At 50.9% G+C, this 21,257-nt stretch overlaps 2 protein-coding genes across 5 annotated transcripts in view; both read left to right on the forward strand.

Annotated features, from left to right (window-relative positions):
- DLGAP2 (DLG associated protein 2) overlaps positions 1-21,257 on the forward strand; it is a 919,850-nt gene continuing 898,593 nt past the window's right edge. For all 4 annotated transcript variants that reach the window (XM_045398975.3, XM_045398980.3, XM_045398976.3 and 1 more), the window contains exon 1: positions 1-166. Coding sequence is in view for 1 of the 4 variants with exons in the window: in XM_045398979.3 (XP_045254914.1) it covers positions 149-166 (18 nt within the window). In the remaining 3 variants the exon portion in view is untranslated. The remainder of the gene's footprint in view (positions 167-21,257) is intronic.
- Positions 868-2,700, forward strand: LOC107130539 (uncharacterized). Its single transcript, XM_015454420.3, has one exon. It carries the CDS (start codon positions 1,248-1,250, stop codon positions 1,689-1,691), a length of 444 nt encoding a protein of 147 aa, XP_015309906.3. The 5' UTR covers positions 868-1,247; the 3' UTR covers positions 1,692-2,700.

Consider the following 21,257-nt stretch of genomic DNA (forward strand, 5'->3'; position numbering starts at 1 on the left):
GTCTGAGCGCGCGGCGGCGGCGGTGGACGGACAGACGGACCGCGGACGGACGCACGGACCCCGACCCGCGAGCCCCGGGAGCCGCCGGCCTGAGGAGGGGCCGCTTCGCCATGTCGCCCCGCACCTGCTGAGCTCGGAGCGTCCGAGGATGTCCGCGCTGAGGAAGGTGCGAGCCACCGGGGGCCGCAGGGAGCTGGGCGCGAGAAGCCGGGCGCGGGGCTGCGAGAGCCGTCGAGGCGGGGAGGGGGCGGCGTGTTGGAACCGCGGGGACGCAGCGAGGGCGTCAGGGTTGGGGGCGGGGGCGAGCGAGGGTCGTGCCGCCCGCCAGGGCCGGAGCGCCGGCGACCCCAGGGACAGCCTGTGCTCGGGGGTCGCGCGTTGCGCTCCTCGCCGGGCTCCCCGCATCTCTGGCCGCGCTCGGGGGTGCCGGGACCCTGGGCTCCGGGGGTGCGGGAGCCCACGGGGCCGCGGAGGTGTGAAATTCTCCGTTCGTGGAGGGGGCACAGCCTGGGAAGCGCCGGCGGGCCAGGGGCTACGCGCCTACCTCCGGTGGGACAGCTGCGAGCGAGTGGGGGCGGCGGGCAGCAGACTGCATCCCCCTCCCCCCAAGCCCGGATGGAAACGCCGACGGGGACCGGGAATGAATGAAGGGTGTCAGGCTGGGCTGCGCGCGCGGGGGCTCGCGGGGGCGGGGGCGGCCAGGAGGGGCCCCTTGTGCCGGGCGGCCGCGGCTGCCGAGACCAGGCGGGGTGGAGGGTGCGCGCAGCGAGGGGGTGGCCGCCGCCCGGCTCTCCAAGTGCGAGCGAGGAGCACGGGGGCTTTTTTAGGGGTGGTTGCTAAGCGAGGCGCTACCCAGCGCAGGGTTTTGTAACTAAGCCTCCCCCGGCAGCGGCTGTTGCTGTTCTCCGGCTCCTTCGCTAACGATTGCAGGAGAAATAATGAGGATGTAATTATTACAGCTCTGCGCGGAGGGCTGGGAGGCGGCGGGCGCCGGCTCCTCTGCCTGCGCGCCCAGGTGGGGCTGGGCTGGGCTGGACTGGACACCTCTCCCCGCCCGGCCCTCCCTCCGCGCGCGGCGTGTGTGGTGCCGGAGGCTTGGGAGCAGGCTGGACCTGGGAACCCGGGGAGGGGCCTCGAGGAAAGATAGTTGGGCGAGGTGGGCGCCGGCGAGAAGGCGGAGCCCCGGGACAGCGGAGGTTCTCAGGTGCAGAGCGGGCGCGGGGGCGAGGGCGCGCGGCGGGTCTGCGATGCGTGTCGGAAACTCGCGGCCCCGGGTCCGGGCCCTACGCGCTTGGAGCCCGGGTCCTTCCCGCCCCTGCGCGACGCCGCCGCCGCCGCTGGTGAATGGCGATCCCGGCCACGGCTTGGAATTGGGAATTCGTGACTTATCGGCGGCGCCGGTCTCGTATCGATTAAAGATAAAGCGATCAGCAGTGAATTTATCCTTCGTGTGGATGAACTCGGCCAGCCTGGGCTGTGGGGGGTTTGGGAGCTGGAAATATCCTCCAAAGCGCCGCCGCTTCTCCCATCATCCCGGACTCGAGGCTGGAGGCAGCTCCGGTGACGCGAAGGCGAGGACCCCCGGCGGGGTCGGGCCGGGGGCGCCCCGGACAGAGACCCGGTCCCAGCGCCTGGCGGAGCCCAGTGATCCGCGCTGTCAGGAGGACTCTTATCAACAGCCGGTGAATTAATTGTGTTTGCAGTTGGGAAATAACCCAGCACCTCGGCGTAGCCCGAGGAAGTCCGGGAGGCTCTCCAAGGACCCTTCCCCCAGGTCGCGAGGCTGCGCTAAACCCCGGCCCCAGCGCACCTTGGAAAGCACATTTTGGCCTGAGATGAACGCACCTTACACCATTTTCATTTTACTTTCTTCCTTTTCTCTGAGAAAGGTAATAGATAACCAAGGCCAAAAATGGCGAAATGATGAAAAAATGGTAATTCTTGGCAGGTCAAGTTGTTACTCTGGGTTTAAAAAAATGTCATTAATCAGGATTTTCCAGTAGCCAAATTGTCTTGTGCCGGCAGCTGGGTGACTCACAGATTTGGCTCCAATAGTAATTGTAGAGTGTGCGTACCATTTCCTTCTGGATGGTGTGACTTTTTCATTGCTTGGAAGAGAACACATTAGAATATTTTATCCCCTACATCTGGCAGCACGGGGAGCAGGCTGTAGGCAATATTCTTTCCAAGCACAATCTGGGCGGGGAGGACGCAGAGGGACAGAGGTGACCCAGAGCCGGCCCTGTCCTGCGTTCTCTCTTGGGTCACCTGAGGTATCTTCACCGCGGCAGCTCAGGGGCGTGGGATCTGCTCTCAGTGATGACCTGGGGCGCGTCCTGCCTCTGTGCGCCATTCCTGCCCCTTCGCTGTCACTCCTTGGTGATCGCCCCTGTTCTTGGGTAAAAGCGGAGAGGTATGGAACGGCTTCCTCTGTTGAGCTACCACGTCAAATCTGTATGTTGTATTTTCAGGTTAAAGGATAAACGTTGTAAGCAAAATGAGTACTATGTCAAATAATTCATGGAATGAAGTAATTAAAAGTAAAGTTTTCTCAACACAGATGTTTTCTCAGATAAGCATTCTAAGTCAACTTTTCATAGTATTCAATGTGTATTTGTTATCCTTCGAAAGAACTTTGCACTTACCATAGTCCAAAGTGGTACAGCTTAAGACAGAAATAAACATGTATTTATTTACCAACTTTTTGTATGCCTTTTGTTACTTGTGATTTAAATGGGTTAGTTCGATTTTTATTTTTATAGAATTCAGATCACATTACATTATTTCTCCCCAGTGACGTACATGCCCTTCTGTGGCAATCTATTGCTTCTCTTATTTTTGTCTACTTATTTCAGTTTTGAAATTGGTAGAAATTCCAAATTAAATATAAAAGCAAAAATAGGCTTCATGGAATTTAAATTACATTGGATTCTATGTACCCAGAACTCAACTAATTCTGAAACTAAAGTGCTCTAATATCTTTTTAAGGGTGAGAGGATTTTGTTTTGTTTTGTTTTGAAGACATTATCTTCCATAATGTCAAAATTGAAGGAATGCTATAAATTTTTTTATTATATAGCCGTATTTGAGGAAAAGCTTCATGACTCCTCAGTTATCCAAGGAACTGAATGATATATACTTTGATTATAGATTTTAAAATGAAGTTAATTAAATGTTCTATTTATTGACCCTCAGGACAGATGCTCCATGGTCATTCATTGGATATAATAAAAATAGCTATGATTCATCATTTTGGCCAGATGGGAGTCATATTTAGAGCATTGCCAGCATGTTGGTTATAAAAGAATTATAGGCTGCCATACAGGAAGTTAGTGGGCTCACTTTCTATGCAGTTGAAAATTATTCTTAATTAACCGTAGTTTTACCAAGTAGTTTTCATCATACCAGGCTTCCTAGTACCACCAACTTTTTAAATATGTTTTGTTGTTTCCTAGGTACCTGTGTGTACAAAAACTGAGCATGGTGATTTCATGTGTGTTCATGACAAAAGACTTTAATTTTTAGGGAAGGTAAGCAGATGGGCTTTGGCGTTGACCAGGCATGGGGTCGTAGGGTGTGCAAACTCCAGTTTAAATCCTGCATCTGCTGGTAGCCACCTTTCCCCTCCAGGGCTTAATAGCAGAAACAAATTAATCTCCTCAGCAAAGGCAGTAGAAGCTCATCTGTAAACCTCTGTTTTTCTTTTTTCATGTCATTCTTCTGTGCACTGACTTCATCTGCCTATGAAAATCTTCTCCCAATCCTCAGGTCATGGGCCTTGCCCTTAATCTCAGCTCCAGGAGAGGTGCCTGGCTGTTCTGGCATCCCGGTGATGGGTGTCCGCTGCAGCTGCTCTAAGGCATGCACCTCTCCTGACTTGCTGGCAGTGTCTGCATGTGGGATGTTAGTTGCCTTAGTTCTGGAACTGTCCTGTCTGTATTTGTTGGTGGGTCTTCAGGAGTTGAGCTTTCCAGACCCGTTACTGCAGACTCTGGTGTATTCGCAGTTCAGCGTAGGCTTGCCTTTCCAGGCAGCAGAAAGCTCCCCTTGGAGAACACCTGCCCCCTCATGGGGTTGGCTTGGTGGACCCCTCTTCCCAGCAGAGGTGGCCCCTGACTGGTTGGAGCCCTAGCTCCCTCTCAAGAGCACCTGGATCAGTGAAGAGCGGGAACTTTCTAGGAAGGGAAAGCTTTAGGAAAAACGGCGGGAAAGGTGTAAGGCCTGGAGCTGTGGCATCAGTGCACAGTCTTGTGGGGATGGCATGTCTGGAAAGGACACCTTCATCATCTGTCTGTGGAGAAGGGCGGCCGTTATGCAGAGAGCTTGGTCCTGAGGACGCTGTTGGAAGCTGTGAACTAAGTTATGCCTGAACCGTCATTACCCTGTGATTTTCAGTTACATAAACCAGGATATTCTTGCTTTGAATTGACTTTTCTGTCCCTGACAAGCAAGTGGGATGTTTGGGTTTTTAGTTTCTCCAAACATTTCCATGTTAAAGCTCTTGTTGCAAGGAAAGGCTTGTTCATCTTCAGGTACTGTTTTTTATATGGTACATTGTGTGTATCGGCAGGAAAAGAAGAAAAAAATTTAAATAAACCATTTTAAACAATGAATAAACATTTGGAACCAGCCCATCTGTAAACTTGTGTTAAAAATTTTCAAAGTAACCTGCGAATCTGACTGATCATTGTCTTTAAAATGTTTCACACTCTGCACAAAAGAAGAAAAATGGAAATGATCCCCAAGGGTCCATAGAGTATGTATTTTAAGTTAGGCTGTATTTAAAAATATCCTCCTGTGTGTAATGAATGTTTGTCCTGTGATTTTTGCACAGCGTTGCAAGTGGCTTTCTAGAGACAAGGTATCCCTCTGTCATCCAGGCGGGAGTTCTGTGGCATGGTTGTAGCTAACTGCAGTCTTGACCTCCTGGGCACAAGTGATCCTCCCACCTCAGCCTCTCTAGTAGTTGGTGTATGCCACCACACCCAACTAATTTTTACTTTTTTTTTGTAGAGAAGGAAGTCTTGCAGTGTTGCCCAGGCTGGTCTTGGATTCCTGGCCTTAAGGAATCCTCCTGCCCTGACCTCCCCAAGTGCCGGGATTAAAGGAGTGAGTCACTTTTCCCGGCTGCATTTGGCCCTTTATTTGACCTCACCATATTTTAGTTTTCTCATCACTAAGAGTGGGGCTAATGCAATATTAACTTATAGGGTTTAGGAGGATTAAATGAATTGATGACTGTAAAGTGATAAGAATGGTGCACGTAGTAAATGCTGGATTAGTCTTGACTATTTTTATCATGAAAAAATATAATTGAGGCCTACTTTGAGCCAATCCACAATGGAAATTAGCAAGCCACTCTTTGATTTCTCCCAAAACTCTTTTACTTATTATTTCTGGTCTTGTTTTATTTTTTTGTATCTCTCTTGCCACTTTCCAAAAAGTTTTTGACTGAACTTAACCACAAAAGGACAAGGGCAAAAAAGTTAATTAGAAAATAGAAGTAGAAAATTAGAGGAAACAAACGTGATAACCATGAGGATGGATGTAATTCTTCAGCATCACATTTGACACTGAGCTTCCAGGGAGTCAAGTCAACAAAAACCCAAAACCACAAAGCCATGTTTGACCTCACTTGATCATGCTATCAGGGTGGACAATGGATACTCATTTTTTGGTGAAGATGAATTTTCTCTGGCACTAACTTGTAAGAGATGTTCTGAGGGTAGATCTTATATTCAGGGGCTGGGGTTGTATAACATATAACAGTTACAAATACAGAAGTTGTTTTTTTTTTTTTTTTTTTTTTTTTGAGATGGAGTCTGGCTCTGTCACCCAGGCTGGAGTGCAGTGGCCCGATCTCAGCTCACTGCAAGCTCCACCTCCCGGGTTTATGCCATTCTCCTGCCTCAGCCTCCTGAGTAACTGGGACTACAGGTGCCCGCCACCTCGCCCAGCTAGTTTTTTGTGTTTTTTTTAGTAGAGACGGGGTTTTACCGTGTTCACCAGGATGGTCTCGATCTCCTGACCTCGTGATCCGCCAGTCTCGGCCTCCCAAAGTGCTGGGATTACAGGCTTGAGCCACCGCGTCCGGCCACAGAAGTATTTTTAAATGATTGTGTCTTGATTTGGTTTCTTTGAAATAAACCAGAAAAACTCACATGCACAGCCTACACTCAGCACTGATGATCTCTTCTTGGTATTTATTTACTTATTTATTTAGAGATGGTCTCACTCCTGTCTATCAGGTTGGAGTGGCATAATCACAGCTCATTGCAGCCTCGACCTCCTGGGCTCAAGCGATCCTCCCACCTTAGCCTCTCAAGTAGCTGGGACTACAGTCATGCACCACCACACCCAGCTAATTTTTTGTATTTTTAGTAGAGATGGTGTTTCACCATGTTGCTCAGGCTAGACTCTGACTCCTGTGCTCTAGCCATCAGCCTACCTCAGCCTCCCAAAATGTTGCAATTATGGGCGTGAGCCACTGCACCAGGCCTTTTGCTGGTATTTGCATGGCCAGGTCTTCGTGTCTGCATCACTCACTAAGCTACTGTGGTTTAGGGCTGAAGACACGTGGATTCACGTTGTGTGTCCTGCAGACAACAGCAATTTCTCAAGTTTCGTGTGCCTTCACATTCCATCTGAGTCTTTGCATGTAGATGCCCAGAACCCTGTTTTAGCTGAAGGTAAGTGTTGTTCTGGTGGCCGAGGCAGTCTGTGGATGGAGCCGTCATAATGGTTCTCTCAGACCCGTTGCCACTTCCCTCTTCTCTCCCTTGTCTTGCGCTTTGGGAAGAAGTGCTCGTTCGCTCAGCAAGCTTAGAGGCAGCATCTCCTCTCCGCACATCCTCCCTGACCCACGAGATTGGGTTGGGCAGGTTTCTCTGTACTCTGACTGTTAGGGTAACGCCTCTCACCACCTTGTAATTCCCACTTTCCTTGTCTTTGATGTTTTGGAATAGCCACTCTGTGAGAAGGGTCTTGATCACCCTTGAACCCTGGCCCCCGGTCTCATCTAGTGATCTGAATGGGTGAAGGTGCAGCAGAGGGCTGATGCCTCCTCGAGGTACAGATTCCCCAGCCCGACCTACGTCCCTGCCTCTTCTCCGGCCACGTCACCCTCCCGGGGTGCTGGCTGTCTGCTCCCCATGGTCACTCTCTGTTCCCTGCCTGGGCTGTGCCCCAGCATGACTCTGGCTTCACCCACACTTGACAGTGCTTTTCATTCTGCCTTTTCCTCATGTCTTTTCTCTCGAACCTAGTTGGAGTGCTGCTTCCCCGGCCCCAATGCCCGAGTGAGGTCATGCTCCCAGCCTCCGAATTCCTCGCTGGGGCTGGGTCCCAGCCTCCACCTCCCCCAGTCTGTCCACATGCTGTCCTCAGTGCAGCAGAGATGGCAGGAAGGGGTGGCCCAGGCCATCTCTACACCTGCTGCAGGGTTTTAGGCCATGTCACTGGATAAACAGTTGCATGACCTCGTAAATACACACAGTTGACGCCTCGTTACGCCGCCGTCCCTTCTCCACGTTTCAGCCGCTGCTTCCGAGTTGCGAGTGCTAGAGACAAGCACAGCAGCAGGTTCTTTGCCTTTTTTCTTGGTCTTTAATATGAAACCTTTAGCTCTTTAAAAATAATTTCCATTGTGTAACATTCTTCATAATATTTTGACATTCTGAACAAACTTCCAAACATCTGTTTTCTGACTATCTTTACTATATATAATTTAGAAATTTGCGTAAACAATTGAGAGTTGTAGTTTCAACCTTTTGTTGTGGCCCTTTTAGAATGTAACACTACTGGGCCCGAAACAAAATGTTCTAGGTTGTCCCTATAATTAGATTCAAAGTTTTATTTTTGTTGGTGAAACCTGAATTCTGTAGTTCTTTAAAGCAACCAAACAGTATTTCTCAGTCTTCAATTTTTCCTGCTACTTGCTTTTCTAATGATATTTTCTTAAGAGTCACAGCACTCAATTAAAAAAAACTCTTCTTTGCATGTAACTATCCCAGCAATTTCACTTCTGGAAACTTTTTCTAAGGAAATAATCATGAATTTACAGCAAGTTAGGTAAGTGGATGTCCTCTCCAGTTGTGTTTCGTAGTATAATACTGGAAAACAGCAGTAACAAGATTGGGTAAATTCATGGTGACACAGCAAAGTTATAAAAAATACACATCCACAAAAAGATGGAAGTTAAGTACTTAATTCTATAAGAAGGTGTTCATACCATATTAAGTAAAGAGAACGGATTATAAGACAGTGTGAATATGTTCATCCATTTTCCTAAAGCCACTGAGTTTGGAGCATAAAGACCAGACTGGAAGGATACCGACTCCAGAATGAGGAACCCTAGAAGCCCGATCACATCTCCATCTGCCTCAGCTCCAGGCCACCTGCTTATGGGGGTCCACACCACCCCTCACAGCCCGCCCAGGCCAACCAAGTTCATCCCCTCAACACTCTGCCCCCATCACCCAGGCCTCCTTGCTGGTGCCTGAACTTCAGTGATTGTCCTGGTTCAGGGCCTGTATGCCCTGCAGGAAGGATGGGGCGTATCTCTCCTTCCTCCAAGCCTTCCCACATGTAGGGCTTCTCAGAGAGGCCAGGCGAAAGTGGGTGCCATCCCTCTGGTGCTTCCGGCTCCCTTGCCTTCTCATGCCCCATGCAACTTATTTATTTTTGATGTTTTCTGATCATATCTGGCATCTCTTGAGTGCTTGCTGTGTGCCTGGCACTGCTGGGTGAGTTACTCACATTAACTCATGTAATTCTCATGCTAGCCCTGTGAGGTCAGTGCTGGCGTTGTCTGAAAGCTGCAGATGAGGAAACTGGGGTAGAGGGGTCAGATGGCGCATCGGATCCCGTGTGAGGTCACACAGAGCCGCAGGCCACATTGGCAGGGGGGTCTCCAGAGCTGGGGACGCAGCTGCCACCGTCCAGTGCCACGGGCTGGGAGAGATCTGTGGGATAGAGGGCCACCCACTGTGGTCATGGCAGTGTCCCCCATGCCTGACACCTTGCTGGGCATGAGCCCCTCATTTGCTGAATGAATGTGGATCAGAATGCCAGCTGCACACCTGCAGGTGCTGAGGTGGACAGTGGTTCTGATTTTCTGGGTTTTATTGTTTTGTTTTGTTTTTGTTTTTTTGCTGTATCAGAATACTTTTGGCTGCATATAATAGAAAGTCCCACACAAAACAACTGAAACTGAGGATTTGTGAGTTCTTACCACAGAGCACCACAGCATGTCATCCTCAGCAACCAGGTTCCCGCTGCCTGCTCTGTGGCCTTCAGCATCCCGGCGTAGCCCCTGCTGGCTGCGGACACTGGCCCTAAAGGCATGATGCGGGGACGGTGCCCCTGTTGGTGACGTCAGCCCTGCAGGCGTGATGGGGGACACCTTTGCAGTAAGGAAACCTTACTGTGAGTTCTCCAGAAGACCTCCCCTCACATCTCATCATGTCCAAGCCAGTGGCTGGGAAGGGCAGTGGGGCCCTTGTGCTGGGCCTGGGGTGGTCACACTCGCCCTCCCGGGCTGAGCTGTCCTGGTTCTCCGGGGGCCGGGGAGAGCGACACAGGAAAGCCGGCCTGTCCTAGAGACCAGGAGGCTCTAGAGGGTGAGGGGCTGCCTGGCACTGCCCCGCCTCTGACTGCTCTTCTGAGTGTGCACACTACCCACAGTGCATCATACTTCTGAGTCTTACGGGACTTCTTTATGTTTTCGTTCAATAAAAAGACTGCAAGATATCATAAAGCAGACAGGGAAGGAGAAACCTCCTCTGAAAGCCATCGAGCCATAGTGACAAGTGCACCATTTACTGTGCCCCGCGCCAGTCACGTGATGGACTTCACCGCCAGGCCTTGCTTAGGCATCTTTGGTCCCGAGTTCCAGAAACGAGCTGTGACTGACGAAAAGCAAGGCGGAGAGACCGGGAGGACAGGCCATGTTCCAGCCTAGGGGAACGCGGAGGACACAGGCAGCCAGAGGGTGAGCTCTGAGGTGGGATGGGGTGCAGGGCAGGGGTGGGGGCTCTGCAGCAGTATGCGGGGGGGCTCCATGACGGGATGGGCAGGCTCTGTGGCAGGATCGGGTCGGGGGCTCCAGGATGGGGCAGGGTGGGGGCCTCCGTGGTGGGACAGTGGGCTCTGCGGTGGGATGAGTGGGTCTGTGGTGGGATGGCGGGGAGCTCTGTGGCAGGCTCTGTGGTGGAACGAATGTGTCTGTGGCAGGATGGGCCGGCCTCTGTGGTGGGATGGGTGGGCTCTGTGGTGGACTCTTTGGGGGGCTCCGTGGTGGGATGGGCGGACTCTGGTGCTTTCTGTCTCTGCCTCGCTCCTCTAAGACTGAGGTCCACAGAGCCAGCTCAGCGCGGCTGCATGCTCCACGTAGCCGCAGAGGTGCATGACCCCTGGGTGGGGACAGAATGGTCCCCGTGGGCGTCGGTGGGTCAGCATATCCCATGCTGTAACCCGAGGAGGAAGCCCTTACCTGGCGTTTGTTTTCTCGCAGAAAAGCACTAGAGTCCAAACCATAGAGGAGCTGCGAGATAGAATATCTCGTATCATTTACCACTCACTTTAGCTTTTTAAAAAGTGCTTATGCATATTGGGTGACATCCAGCCCCGCAGTGCTGTGAATTTGCGAACAGCCTCACTGAGGAGTGCGTGGCGGCACACTGGTGTTTGGCACTGCCCATCAGCACCTGCCCGTTCCTTAGAGCCCTCCTCTGTGGTGGGCTGGGACACGCTCAGAAAGCAGCCAGTGGCTTCCCAGTGGACAAGGACAGGTGAAACCCCGGGGTTACTGCTTTGTCGTGTGTCATGAGACCTTTCCTTGGCTACCAGATCTTTGCTTTCTGACAACTTTTACTATATTTGTTATAGCTCTTGAGATTCTTCTCACCTACAATTCATTTTGCTCTCTCTGTATCTGAGGGTATCATGGGAGGCGAGTTAGGCTACTTTTGTACATTTTCTTTTCTTTTTTCTTTATTTGAGACAGGGCCTTGCTTGTTGCCCAGGCTGGAATGCAGTGGCATCATCATAGCTCACTGCCGCCTTGACTTCTTGGGCTCAAGTGATTTTCCTGCCTCAGCCCCTGAGTAGCTGGGACTACAGGTGCATGCCACCACGCCCAGCTAACTTTTTATATTTTCAGTAAAGCTGGGGTTTGGCTATATTGCCCAGTCTGGTCTCAAACTCCTGGGTTCAAGCAATCCTCTTGCCTTGGCCTCCCAAAGTGCTGGGATTACAAGTGTCAGCCATTGCACCTGGCCTTCTTTTCTTTTATTTCTGGTCATTTTATCTGCTAAGTATTTAGGAGCTAATGAATATATTACAAGTCAGCAATAATTCCATGACCTAGAAATGATTATAGTTTATTGGTGTGTTTCTTTCCAGCCTTCTTCTAATTATTTTAAAAATCAGAATTGGAAACTACCTTGTTTTTTTTCACTTTATATTCTTTTCTAAGAATTTGCCCATATATTGAAAACATCCTTTTATAATTTAATTTTAATCGATGTGTAACGTTCCTGTATGGAATGTGATTGAAACTTTCCCCTATTGTTTGACATTTAAGTTACTTACAAAAATGTTTGGCCATTGTTCTGTGGTTAATGTATTTTTTTGAATATTTTCTGAAAATGTAGATCTTTCTTTTCTCCAGTCAATTCCTAGGAACAGAATTATTGATTAATGGGTGTGTTTAGTTTCCTAGGGGCTGCCATAGCAAGTTACCACAGATCGGGTGCCCGAAACGGCAGAGTGCAGTCTTGGTGCTGGAGGCTGGAAGCCTGGAGCCCAGGCATCCTGGGACCTGCTCCCTCCAGAGGCGCGGGCGGGCCCTCCTCTCCTGGCTTCTGATGCTCCAGGCATCCTGGCTTGTGGCCTCATCACTCCAGCCTGCTTCTCTGTCTCCACGTGGCCTCCTCTTCTCCGGTGTCTCCCCTTCCATCCATTGCAGATCTACCCCACAGGACACATGTGAGGGCGGTCAGGGCCCCCTCAGAAAGCCCAGGGTTATCCCCTCACCAAAGAGCCTTAGTTCGTCAGCTCTGCAAAGCCCTTCTTCCAAACAAACTCACATTCCTGGGTTGAAGGGCTTTTCCTGGGTCTCCCGAGGGCCGGTTAGGCTGGCTGCACGAGCGAACGATCCCGAGTCTGGAGGCCATTGCCAGAGCTCTCTCTAGACTTGCGTGTCCACCGTGGTACTGCACGTGGGCACTGGCCGTGCCGCGTCCTTGCCACATGAGGGGAGGTCAAGGCGACTGTGTGGACTGGGCTCAGGGAGGACATTAGAGGAAAAGTAACAAAAGAAACCAAAATAAAAAGGAATGAAGAAATGGATCGATAGATCTGACGAAAACATTTTGAATCTTTTCTATGTCTACAGTAATAAAATCAAGTGCACTTAGAAACAGTTTAATATGCTAAATATGAGGGTTTTCCTGAGTACATAAAAATGGACAAAAAATATAAACAAAATTAATAAAGAAGCCAATATTTCAGTTAATAAGCATTTGAAAATGGCCAGAATTGCCAATGAATGGTAACACAAAACATGACTTTTAAAAACTACAAGTGAGCTATTATTTTACAGTTAATTAACGGCCATACATTTTGATGTCTGACTTCCGGGACACCTGGCCCATGTCCCTGTCTGTGCCTCCGCCCTTCCCCGCGCGGGTCCGTCTACTGCGCGGCCCCACAGCTCGTCGTCTGCAGCATTTCGGGCTGATGGGAGAACAGTGTGTCCTGTCTTTATAATGAGATGTATATTCCCTATTTCAAAAGGCCTAATGGGATAGCATTTTAAAAAAAGAATTCAAACTGACTAAATTTAGTTTCTGAAAAATGTCCAGTCCATAAATAGACCTATTCCGAAATATTCGTCACTGGGACCCTGCTCGTTTTGTCTGAGCAGGTGAGTTGGCCGAGTTGTGGACGGTTGGAAGTTTCTTTCTCCATCAGCAAACAGGTGTCCGTAGGCACGCCGATGCGAGGCCACCCTCCCCTGGAAAGGAGCGTTTTCCTGGCGCTTGGCTGCTGCAGGTTTCTGACAGTCACTCGGGAGGTGTTGCCCTCTGTCCCTCTCACTCGGCCGTCTCGTGACTCTGTGACCAGGCCTCATATTTTTCTCCCCTGACACGTTACAGAAGTTGAATAGTGAGGTTAGAAAAACCTCTCTCTGAGTTTCCTGTCTCTTTCTGGTCCTCATAGAAAGTTCATCTGACACTTTTTTCAAGCCCATTTTTTCTCCTTAAAGAAGTGGTCAGTTGCTGCTGGCTTAGAAAAGGGTCTCCCTCCAGGGCTCTGCTGTGGCCCGGTTCTTCCCTGGCATTCACTCACCCAGTTTTCATCTCGCTTGCTGCTTGGAGGTGAGAGTGCTGGGTTGCCTGTGCCACTTTCTCCCTTCCCTGAGCTGAAATCATTGGTCTGTCACTTTTTCCTCACTGTGAGGTCAGTGTGGGCTGAATCGTTCTGTCCAGTTGTCCTGCCATGAAGCAGAGAGGGCGAGGAGAGACTCAGGATAATCCCCAGGCTGCCAGCTACCACCAGCAGTGCAGAAGGCAAGGTGCACGTTGCTCTACGCTCATGCCTCGCCTTCCTCCAGCCTAGTGTGTCCGGGCTGGTCTCACACCCATGGATTAAAGGGCAGGTGAGGCCTGGTCTTGCCCTCCGGAGGTCCACAGTCAGGCAAGAAGCACAGATGTGCCAGTCTTGGTCGCACCACCAGGCAGAGGTGCAGCCGTGCTGAGCCAGATGCCGCTGCTGATGGCAGGGCCCGGTCAGCACCAGCCGCCTGTGCTCCGTGTGGAGTCAGAAGGAGGGGATGGGGCAGGAGGTTCTCCAGACGGCTCTGTCCTTGCTGAGCACCGTGGGGGCTGCTCAGAAGATGAAGGCTTAAATTCCCTCCTGAAATTTATAAATGGGAAGATGCCATGGCGGCCGGGAGGCACTGGAGAGAGGCAGCCTGGAGGTGCAGGCCGCGCCTGTGAGGGGTGCTTGTGACTGGATGCTGTACTTTCAAGGTGGGTAGGGGAGGCCCTCATGGTGCTGTTGCCTGGGTCCGGGGCACTGCACATCCAGCTCAGAGCCTCCCACTCCTGCCCCTCCAAGAAGGCGAGCTCCGGGTCCTCAGAGCAGCCTTCTGTAGCGACTCTCTCAGCCATTTCAGTAGATAACCCTCACCCCGTTCCCATTATTATCACGTGAAAAATGGCAGAAACTGCAGTCATTGTGTGGTCACCACTTTCCTATACCTCTTCCTTAAGGGAACAGACAGATTACAGCTCAAACAATCTTTTAACTTGGTGTCTTTGGGTCAAGTGTTACCATGTGCCTTGCAAACGTGAAAGCAGAGATGTTGAGAATCCAGGAGGCTTCACTGGGGGGATGCAGACCTGACCGTTTAGGGCCAGATGGGTGTTGCCGTGGACCCAGTCACTTACACTGAGGAGGGGCCCGGTGTGTATGAGGAATTGCTACTCTGTATCATGGAACACAAACTTTACAAACGTGTCTTTGGAGGCTCATCATGCCGGGAGGTCAGGCCGTCCCCTGCTCTTTCCTGAGTTTCCAGCTCACACAGCCCCGGTGGGTTTGTTCTGAAGCCCCCTCTCTAGGGAAATGGGGCATTGAGTCACTCGGAAGAATAAGGGCCTTGAAATCATAACTACGCCAGCGAACGTTGACTTCCAGGAAAGAAGAACTGCAGGGATGCCTGTGAGATGGGAGGTGCCGCTGAAGGTCTTTTGAAATTGTGGACAGAACTGCAGGAATGAGAAGTTCTCGGTGAGGCGCTGACAGGGAGCCACAGATGCCTGGGGGAATGAAACGGAGCCACAGACGGTGGATGGAGCGGGAGGAAGTAGTTGGTGGAGCAGCCAGCAGCCCTAGGAGCTTTGAGTTCTTGATTCATCATTCGAATGCTGTGGGTATAAAAACGTGCTGGCTCACCAGATGGAGCCTTATCCCCTCCTTAGACACACTCGTGTGTCCTCTAAGATGATCCAAGATAATGAAATAGATAAATACTTGCTATTTTCCTTGAGGTCTTAACAAATCCTGCACAGAGAAGGCCGGGGATGTTGAGCGGCCCGCCATGGGAGGCCGTGCCCTGTCTGGGTGGCGCGGTGCACCAAGTGATTGCAGCAGGAGGGCCTTCCCGGCACCACCACGCGCCCAGCGGCATCGGGTGCACTTTAACTCCCCATTTAACAGCCCTGCCTTCTTGCTTAGTTGCCTCGGGGTGGGAAGGTTTGGTTGCCTGGCGGATCTGAGTGAGGATGGAGCCGCACCGGTCCACGTGGGGGGTGAGTGGAACCGCTCCACGTGGGGAGTGAGTGGTGCGGCGTGGGGGGCGTCAGGGCAGGTGGGAGGGATGGCTCCACGTGGGGGGTGAGTGGTGCGGCGTGGGGGGCGTCAGGGCAGGTGGGAGGGAAGGCTCCACGTGGGGGGTGAGTGGTGCGGCGTGGGAGGCGTCAGGACCGCGCCACGTGGGGAGTGAGTGGGAGGCCTATGGCGTGGGAGGCGTTAGGGCAGGTGGGTTTCCCAGTCCTCAGGGCAGCCTCTGCAGCAGGCGTCCCAGCCACATGACAACTTTTGTAGGGATCACTTTGCGAGACCCTGACAGAATTCGTCGTTGAACCTTAAACAATGGGACAACTCTCTTCCTAACAAGTCCGGGACTGGCAGGAGCCAAGACACTTTCAGCCTGGAGTTTGCATGTTTTACCTCCCTCTGTGCCCGTGCCTTTCCGGAGAGGTGCAGTGAGCTTGGCTTAGAAACAGTGGTTGCAGTGTCAGTATCTTACATTCCTGAAGATAGGAATAATATTACTTAGACGTCCAGGGCCACAGAGTAGGGACTGAAAAGCAGTGTGCCTGGTCAGGGGCAGGGCTTACACCTGCAATCGCAGTGCTCTGGGAGGCCAGGGAGGGAGGATTGTTTGAGGTCAGGAGTTTGAGACCAGCCTGGGCAACATAGTGAGACCTCACTTCTAAAAAAACATTAGCCAGGCGTGGTGGCATGCACCTGTAGTCCAGTCACTCAGGAGGCTGAGATGGGAGCATCGCTTGAGCCCAGGAGTCTGAGGCTGCCATGAGCCACACATGCCACTGTACTCCAGCTTAGTGACAGAGTGAGACCCTGTCTCTAAAAAAAAAAAGCAAGCAAGCAAGTTAGGAAGCAAGCAGTGTGCTGTTGTAACCAAGATACATATTTTTAGTCCATCTGGTAAATCATCCTAGCAATTTGTGATAATCTGGATGACTTTGGCTGAGTTTCTGAAAGCTTGCTGACAATATGTTCTTCTAGAAGAGGCTTTTGGCGTGTCTGGTGGATACAAAAGAGGACATGAGGGTTTATTACCGATGAGTCATTCATTCATTTGATGTATTTACCGATAACCCCCAGTGCACCTGTCACTGGGTTTGGCCTTGAGTGTGCTTTTGTAAATACAGACGACAGTGTTTTCTGGATTTAGAGTCTGTGGAGGGAGGTAAGTATTAAGTATCCTGTAATCCCAGCACTTTGGGAGACCAAGGTGGGTGAATTGCTTGAGCTCAGGAGTTTGAGACAAGCTTGGGCAACATGGAAAAACCTCGTCTCTGCAAAAAAAAAATACTCAAATTATTAATACCTGGATATGGTGGCTCGTGCCTGAGGTCTCAGCTACTCGGGAGGTGGGAGAAGCACTTGCCCAGGAGATAGAGGTTGCAGTGAGCTGTGATTGCCACTGCACTCCAGCCTAGGCAACAGAGCAAGACTCTGTCTCAGAAAGAAAAATAAATTAAGTGCCAAGCAAGTGAATTGCTAAACATGTTTTTAATAATCTTAATTATAACTGAGCTCTGACTGTGTGAGCAGCTGGAAGCCCAGGAGGGAAGCGGCATTTGAGGTGAGGTCTGGAGCGTGAGTAGGAACGAGGGGCAGGTGGGGGTGAATGTATTCCAGGCCCAGGGAGAGAGGGAGGGGCGGAGCTCTTGGTGAATCTGAGGACTGTGGGTCGACCAGCGGCTGGCGTGGCTTGAGGGGCTGGAGAGGGGGCTCCATGTGTGTCGGATCCCTGGCTGGGCTGCTGTCCACTGGCTGATGCCCCCAGGTGTGGTTTGAAAGAGCAAAGTGCTGGACATTGGCTGGGAAGCCAGGGTTCTGCATTTGTCAATTGACTGTCAGGGCTGTGCCACCCACACACTAGAGACCATGGCAGGCAGGGAGGCAGGTGGAGCGTGGGGGATAATGCTGGGGTGTGCCCACAGGTGGTCGGGGGATCCAGGGGCATCCTAGTGCTTGCCCGGGGCCTGGTGCCCTGGACTGTTGGGGTCCTGTTTTAGGTTATAACTGGTATTTGACTGACAAGGCATTAGGGGCCAGGCTGTGAGGGCCTTTTAGGTCATGTTAGTGGCTTTTTTTGTTCTAATAGTCATAAGAATACTTTATGGCTGGAATACTTGCCAGGGGCTGTGTGAGGGTGAGCAGGTTGGGGCCACGAGTGTCTGGAAGGATCTGGCGTCTGTGGGGGATGCTGCTGGTGGCATAGGAGATGGGAGAAGGTGATGGACTCATGCTGTTTAGCAAGTGGACCAGGCATTGTCATGGCCATAGGGGAGCAGGTGTGGGCAGGTGAGGGCTGACGGCAAAGACAATGCTGTTGTGGGACCGCCTTTGAGGGCCAGGTTGGGTTAGAAACCATGGAGCTGATGTTGAGAACGTTCTCTAATCTGGTTTTAATTAGCACAGATGCAATCTTATATATTAGAGAAGATTTTAAGACACAATAAAAAATGCATGAATTTTAATTTGCCAAACCAGGCCTTGTTCTTTAGGTGTGAAAGTTGGGATTTACTTTTTTTTCATCTCCCTGATTTCATATTCATATCCAGCCTACCCTGAGATCATACTGGGATCTCAGGACAGAAGTCAGTTGAGTCAAGACCTGTGTAGGCTGAAAGATCATCTGGTCAGGCCTCACCTTTCGCAGATTTGGAAACTGAGCCTGGACCTGGAATCCCCCTTCCCCCAAGCGCTGTCTCCCCACACAGGCTCTGCCCAGCCACGCCCTCCTCACCCTGAGCTTGAGTCAGGAGAACGTTCTTTTAGCAGATCTCCCGCCTCCGGTCTCTCTCGGCTTGAAACCATCCTACACACAGCTGCCGGGATAATCTTTCTGGAGCCATTTTTATCATGTCACTTCTCTGCACGCGGTGTTTTCTGTGCCTTTTGGCAGACCCAGATTTCTCCTTTCTGTCTCTCAAGCTTTCTGCAAAATGTCCTCTTTCCTGGGGTGCCCGCAATGGGTCTTCCGGAACGTTTGCTGCAAGAAGCTGTTTCCGTGCAGTTCCTTGTTCGTGGCTCCGTGTTTCCTGCCATGGAGCCTTTGCACATGCCGCACCCCCACCTGGAATACTCGCCATCAGCCCCCGCCTCAAGCTGTTTCTCCTCGTCGCTCTCTGTCCCCTTCCCTTTCCCGTCTAACGCAGGGCCCTTTCTGCTTTAAACTTGCTCCAAAAAATTCTTTCCTCCCCTGAACTCTGACCATTTCTTCCAGTTTGGGTCCCTTGTAGCAGTGAGTTATCCAGTTTACACTTATAGAATATGTAAAATTCTGCAATCCAGCCAACCTGCCCTCATCCAGTGATGAAGCTGATCTGTGAAAAACGCTAAGGCAGCCCCCATGAGATTTGTTGAAAACACGGTTTCCTTCATGTGTCGGCCATGGTGCAGTTGCGTGAGACTCGATGTGTTTAGCATGGTGTTTTGAGGACCGTTGTTCTGAAAGTTGAATGACACCCGTCACTGGGCACTGGGCTAAAGGGATGTTCTGGTGGGTTCCTAAGCAGGAGCCTTTGCCTCATTTGGGTCTTCTCTTTGGACCCGGCCGTCCCCTCCCCTGTGTCACATGCTGCTCACGGCAGCTGATGGATGGTGCTGAGTCACAGGCTGCGTGGTCCGCAGGCTGGCTGAGGGTCAGGATCGTACGGGACCGTATCTGAGATCAGATGTCTTTGAATTAAAGAGTGTGTGTCTTTGATTTTCCTATTTTACATTCATGTTTTTAGCAGAATCTGGAGGGTGTTGAAGTTGTTCTGAAGCCGTATCCAGTTCCCTGGTGCTCTGCATCAAAGTCACTGTGGAATCAAAGACTGAGTCTCCTCTCGTGTATTGTGAAGAGGAATCGGGGCACATGTACCAGGCATTCCTGAGTGCGTCTTTCCTCCTCCTTTCCCACCTCTGTGCTCGTTAATGACCACTGGGCAGCGTGGGGCAGGTGTGTGGGGTTGAATCCTGGTGTGGCTGTGCCCTTTACTGTCCCTGCCCTGTTATTTTATCTGCGAAATGGAGATGATGGTAATTTCATCACCTACCATCCATGGCTGTTACAAAGATCAGAATGAAAGTGAGGTCACTGTGGCCTAAAAAGCTGGAGTGGCCATCCCGAGGTTCCCTCATGTCCAGGTGGACAGTGAAGCCAGGACTGAAGGAAGAGCCCTGTATTGTGAGCAATATTTCTTATTTTTGTTTCCAAAAATATTTTTTTCTTCCGGCAAAAACTCGGTAGCGCCACATCTGTACTTTCTGAATAAACTTTGACACAATCACGAAGGCCTTTCTGTAGATAGAGAGTTACCTGGTTTCCCTGTTATTGCTTATCAGGTTGTATTTAAAAACTTAAAAATGATTTAATGTTTATATATTTATAGATATTTTAATGAAAGTAACATTTGTGTATAGTTTACAAATCAAATAGTTCAGAAGGAATTACAATTGAAAGGCAAGAGTGTCTTGCTCTGCCTCTGGCTGCCCCAAGGTGCCCAGGAGACTCACTGGTAACTCACTGTTAAAGACTTCCTTTTCTGAAATTTTATTTGAGACAGGGTCTCATTCTGTTGCCCAGGCCAGAGTGCAGTGGTGCGATCATGGCTCACCCCTGGGCTCAGGTGATTCTCCCACTTCAGCCTCCTGAGTAGCTGGGACTCCAGGTGTGCACCGCCACACCTGGCTAATTTTTGTATTTTTTGTGGAAATGTGGTCTTACCATTTTGTCCAGGCTGGTCCTGAACTCCTGGGCTCAAGTGATCTACCCACCTCAGCTCCCAAAGTGCTGAGATTACAGATGTGAGCCACCATGCCTGGCCAAGACTATATTTTTCAAAGAGTTTTAGATACACAGCAAAATTGAGCAGAAGGCACAGAGAGTTCCTATCTACCCACTACCCTTCCCGACAGCCTTCCCATTATCGATACCCCGACAGCCTTCCCATTATTGATACCCCCACAGCCTTCCCATTATCAATACTCCCACAGCCTTCCTGTTATCAATACCCCCAATAGCCTTCCCATTATCAATACCCCCACAGCCTTCCCATTATCAATACCCCCACAGCCTTCCCGTTATCAGTTACCCCCACAGCCTTCCTATTACCAGTACCCCCACAGCCTTCCCATTATCGATACCCCCACAACCTTCCCATTATCAATACCCCCACAGCCTTCCCGTTATCAATACCCCCACGGCCTTCCTGTTATCAATACCCCCACGGCCTTCCCGTTATCAATACCCCCACGGCCTTCCCATTATCAATACCCCCACGGCCTTCCCGTTATCAATTACCCCACAGCCTTCCCATTATCAATACCCCCAACAGCCTTCCCATTATCAATTACCCCCACAGCCTTCCCGTTATCAATACCCCAACAGCCTTCCCATTATCAGTACCCCCACAGCCTTCCCGTTATCAATACCCCCACAGCCTTCCCGTTATCAGTTACCCCCACAGCCTTCCCGTTATCAATACCCCCACAGCCTTCCCGTTATCAATACCCCCACAGCCTTCCCGTTATCAATTACCCCCACAGCCTTCCCGTTATCAATTACCCCCACAGCCTTCCCGTTTTCAGTTACCCCCACAGCCTTCCCGTTTTCAATTACCCCCACAGCCTTCCCATTATCAATACCCCCATAGCCTTCCCGTTATCGATACCCCCACAGCCTTCCCGTTATCAATTACCCCCACAGGCTTCCCGTTATCAATTACCCCCACAGCCTTCCCGTTATCAATTACCCCCACAGCCTTCCCGTTTTCAATTACCCCCACAGCCTTCCCGTTTTCAATTACCCCCACAGCCTTCCCATTATCAATACCCCCATAGCCTTCCCGTTATCAATTACCCCCACAGCCTTCCTGTTATCAATTACCCCCACAGCCTTCCTATTATCAATACCCCCACACCCTTCCCATTATCAATAC

Source organism: Macaca fascicularis, chromosome 8, assembly GCF_037993035.2.
Source record: "Macaca fascicularis isolate 582-1 chromosome 8, T2T-MFA8v1.1".
In the NCBI taxonomy this organism is placed as follows: Eukaryota; Metazoa; Chordata; class Mammalia; order Primates; family Cercopithecidae; genus Macaca; species Macaca fascicularis.

Coding starts and splice junctions, on each gene's coding strand:
- LOC107130539 (XM_015454420.3), top strand. CDS start 1,248: ATGCGTGTCGGAAACTCGCGGCCCCGGGTCCGGGCCCTACGCGCTTGG.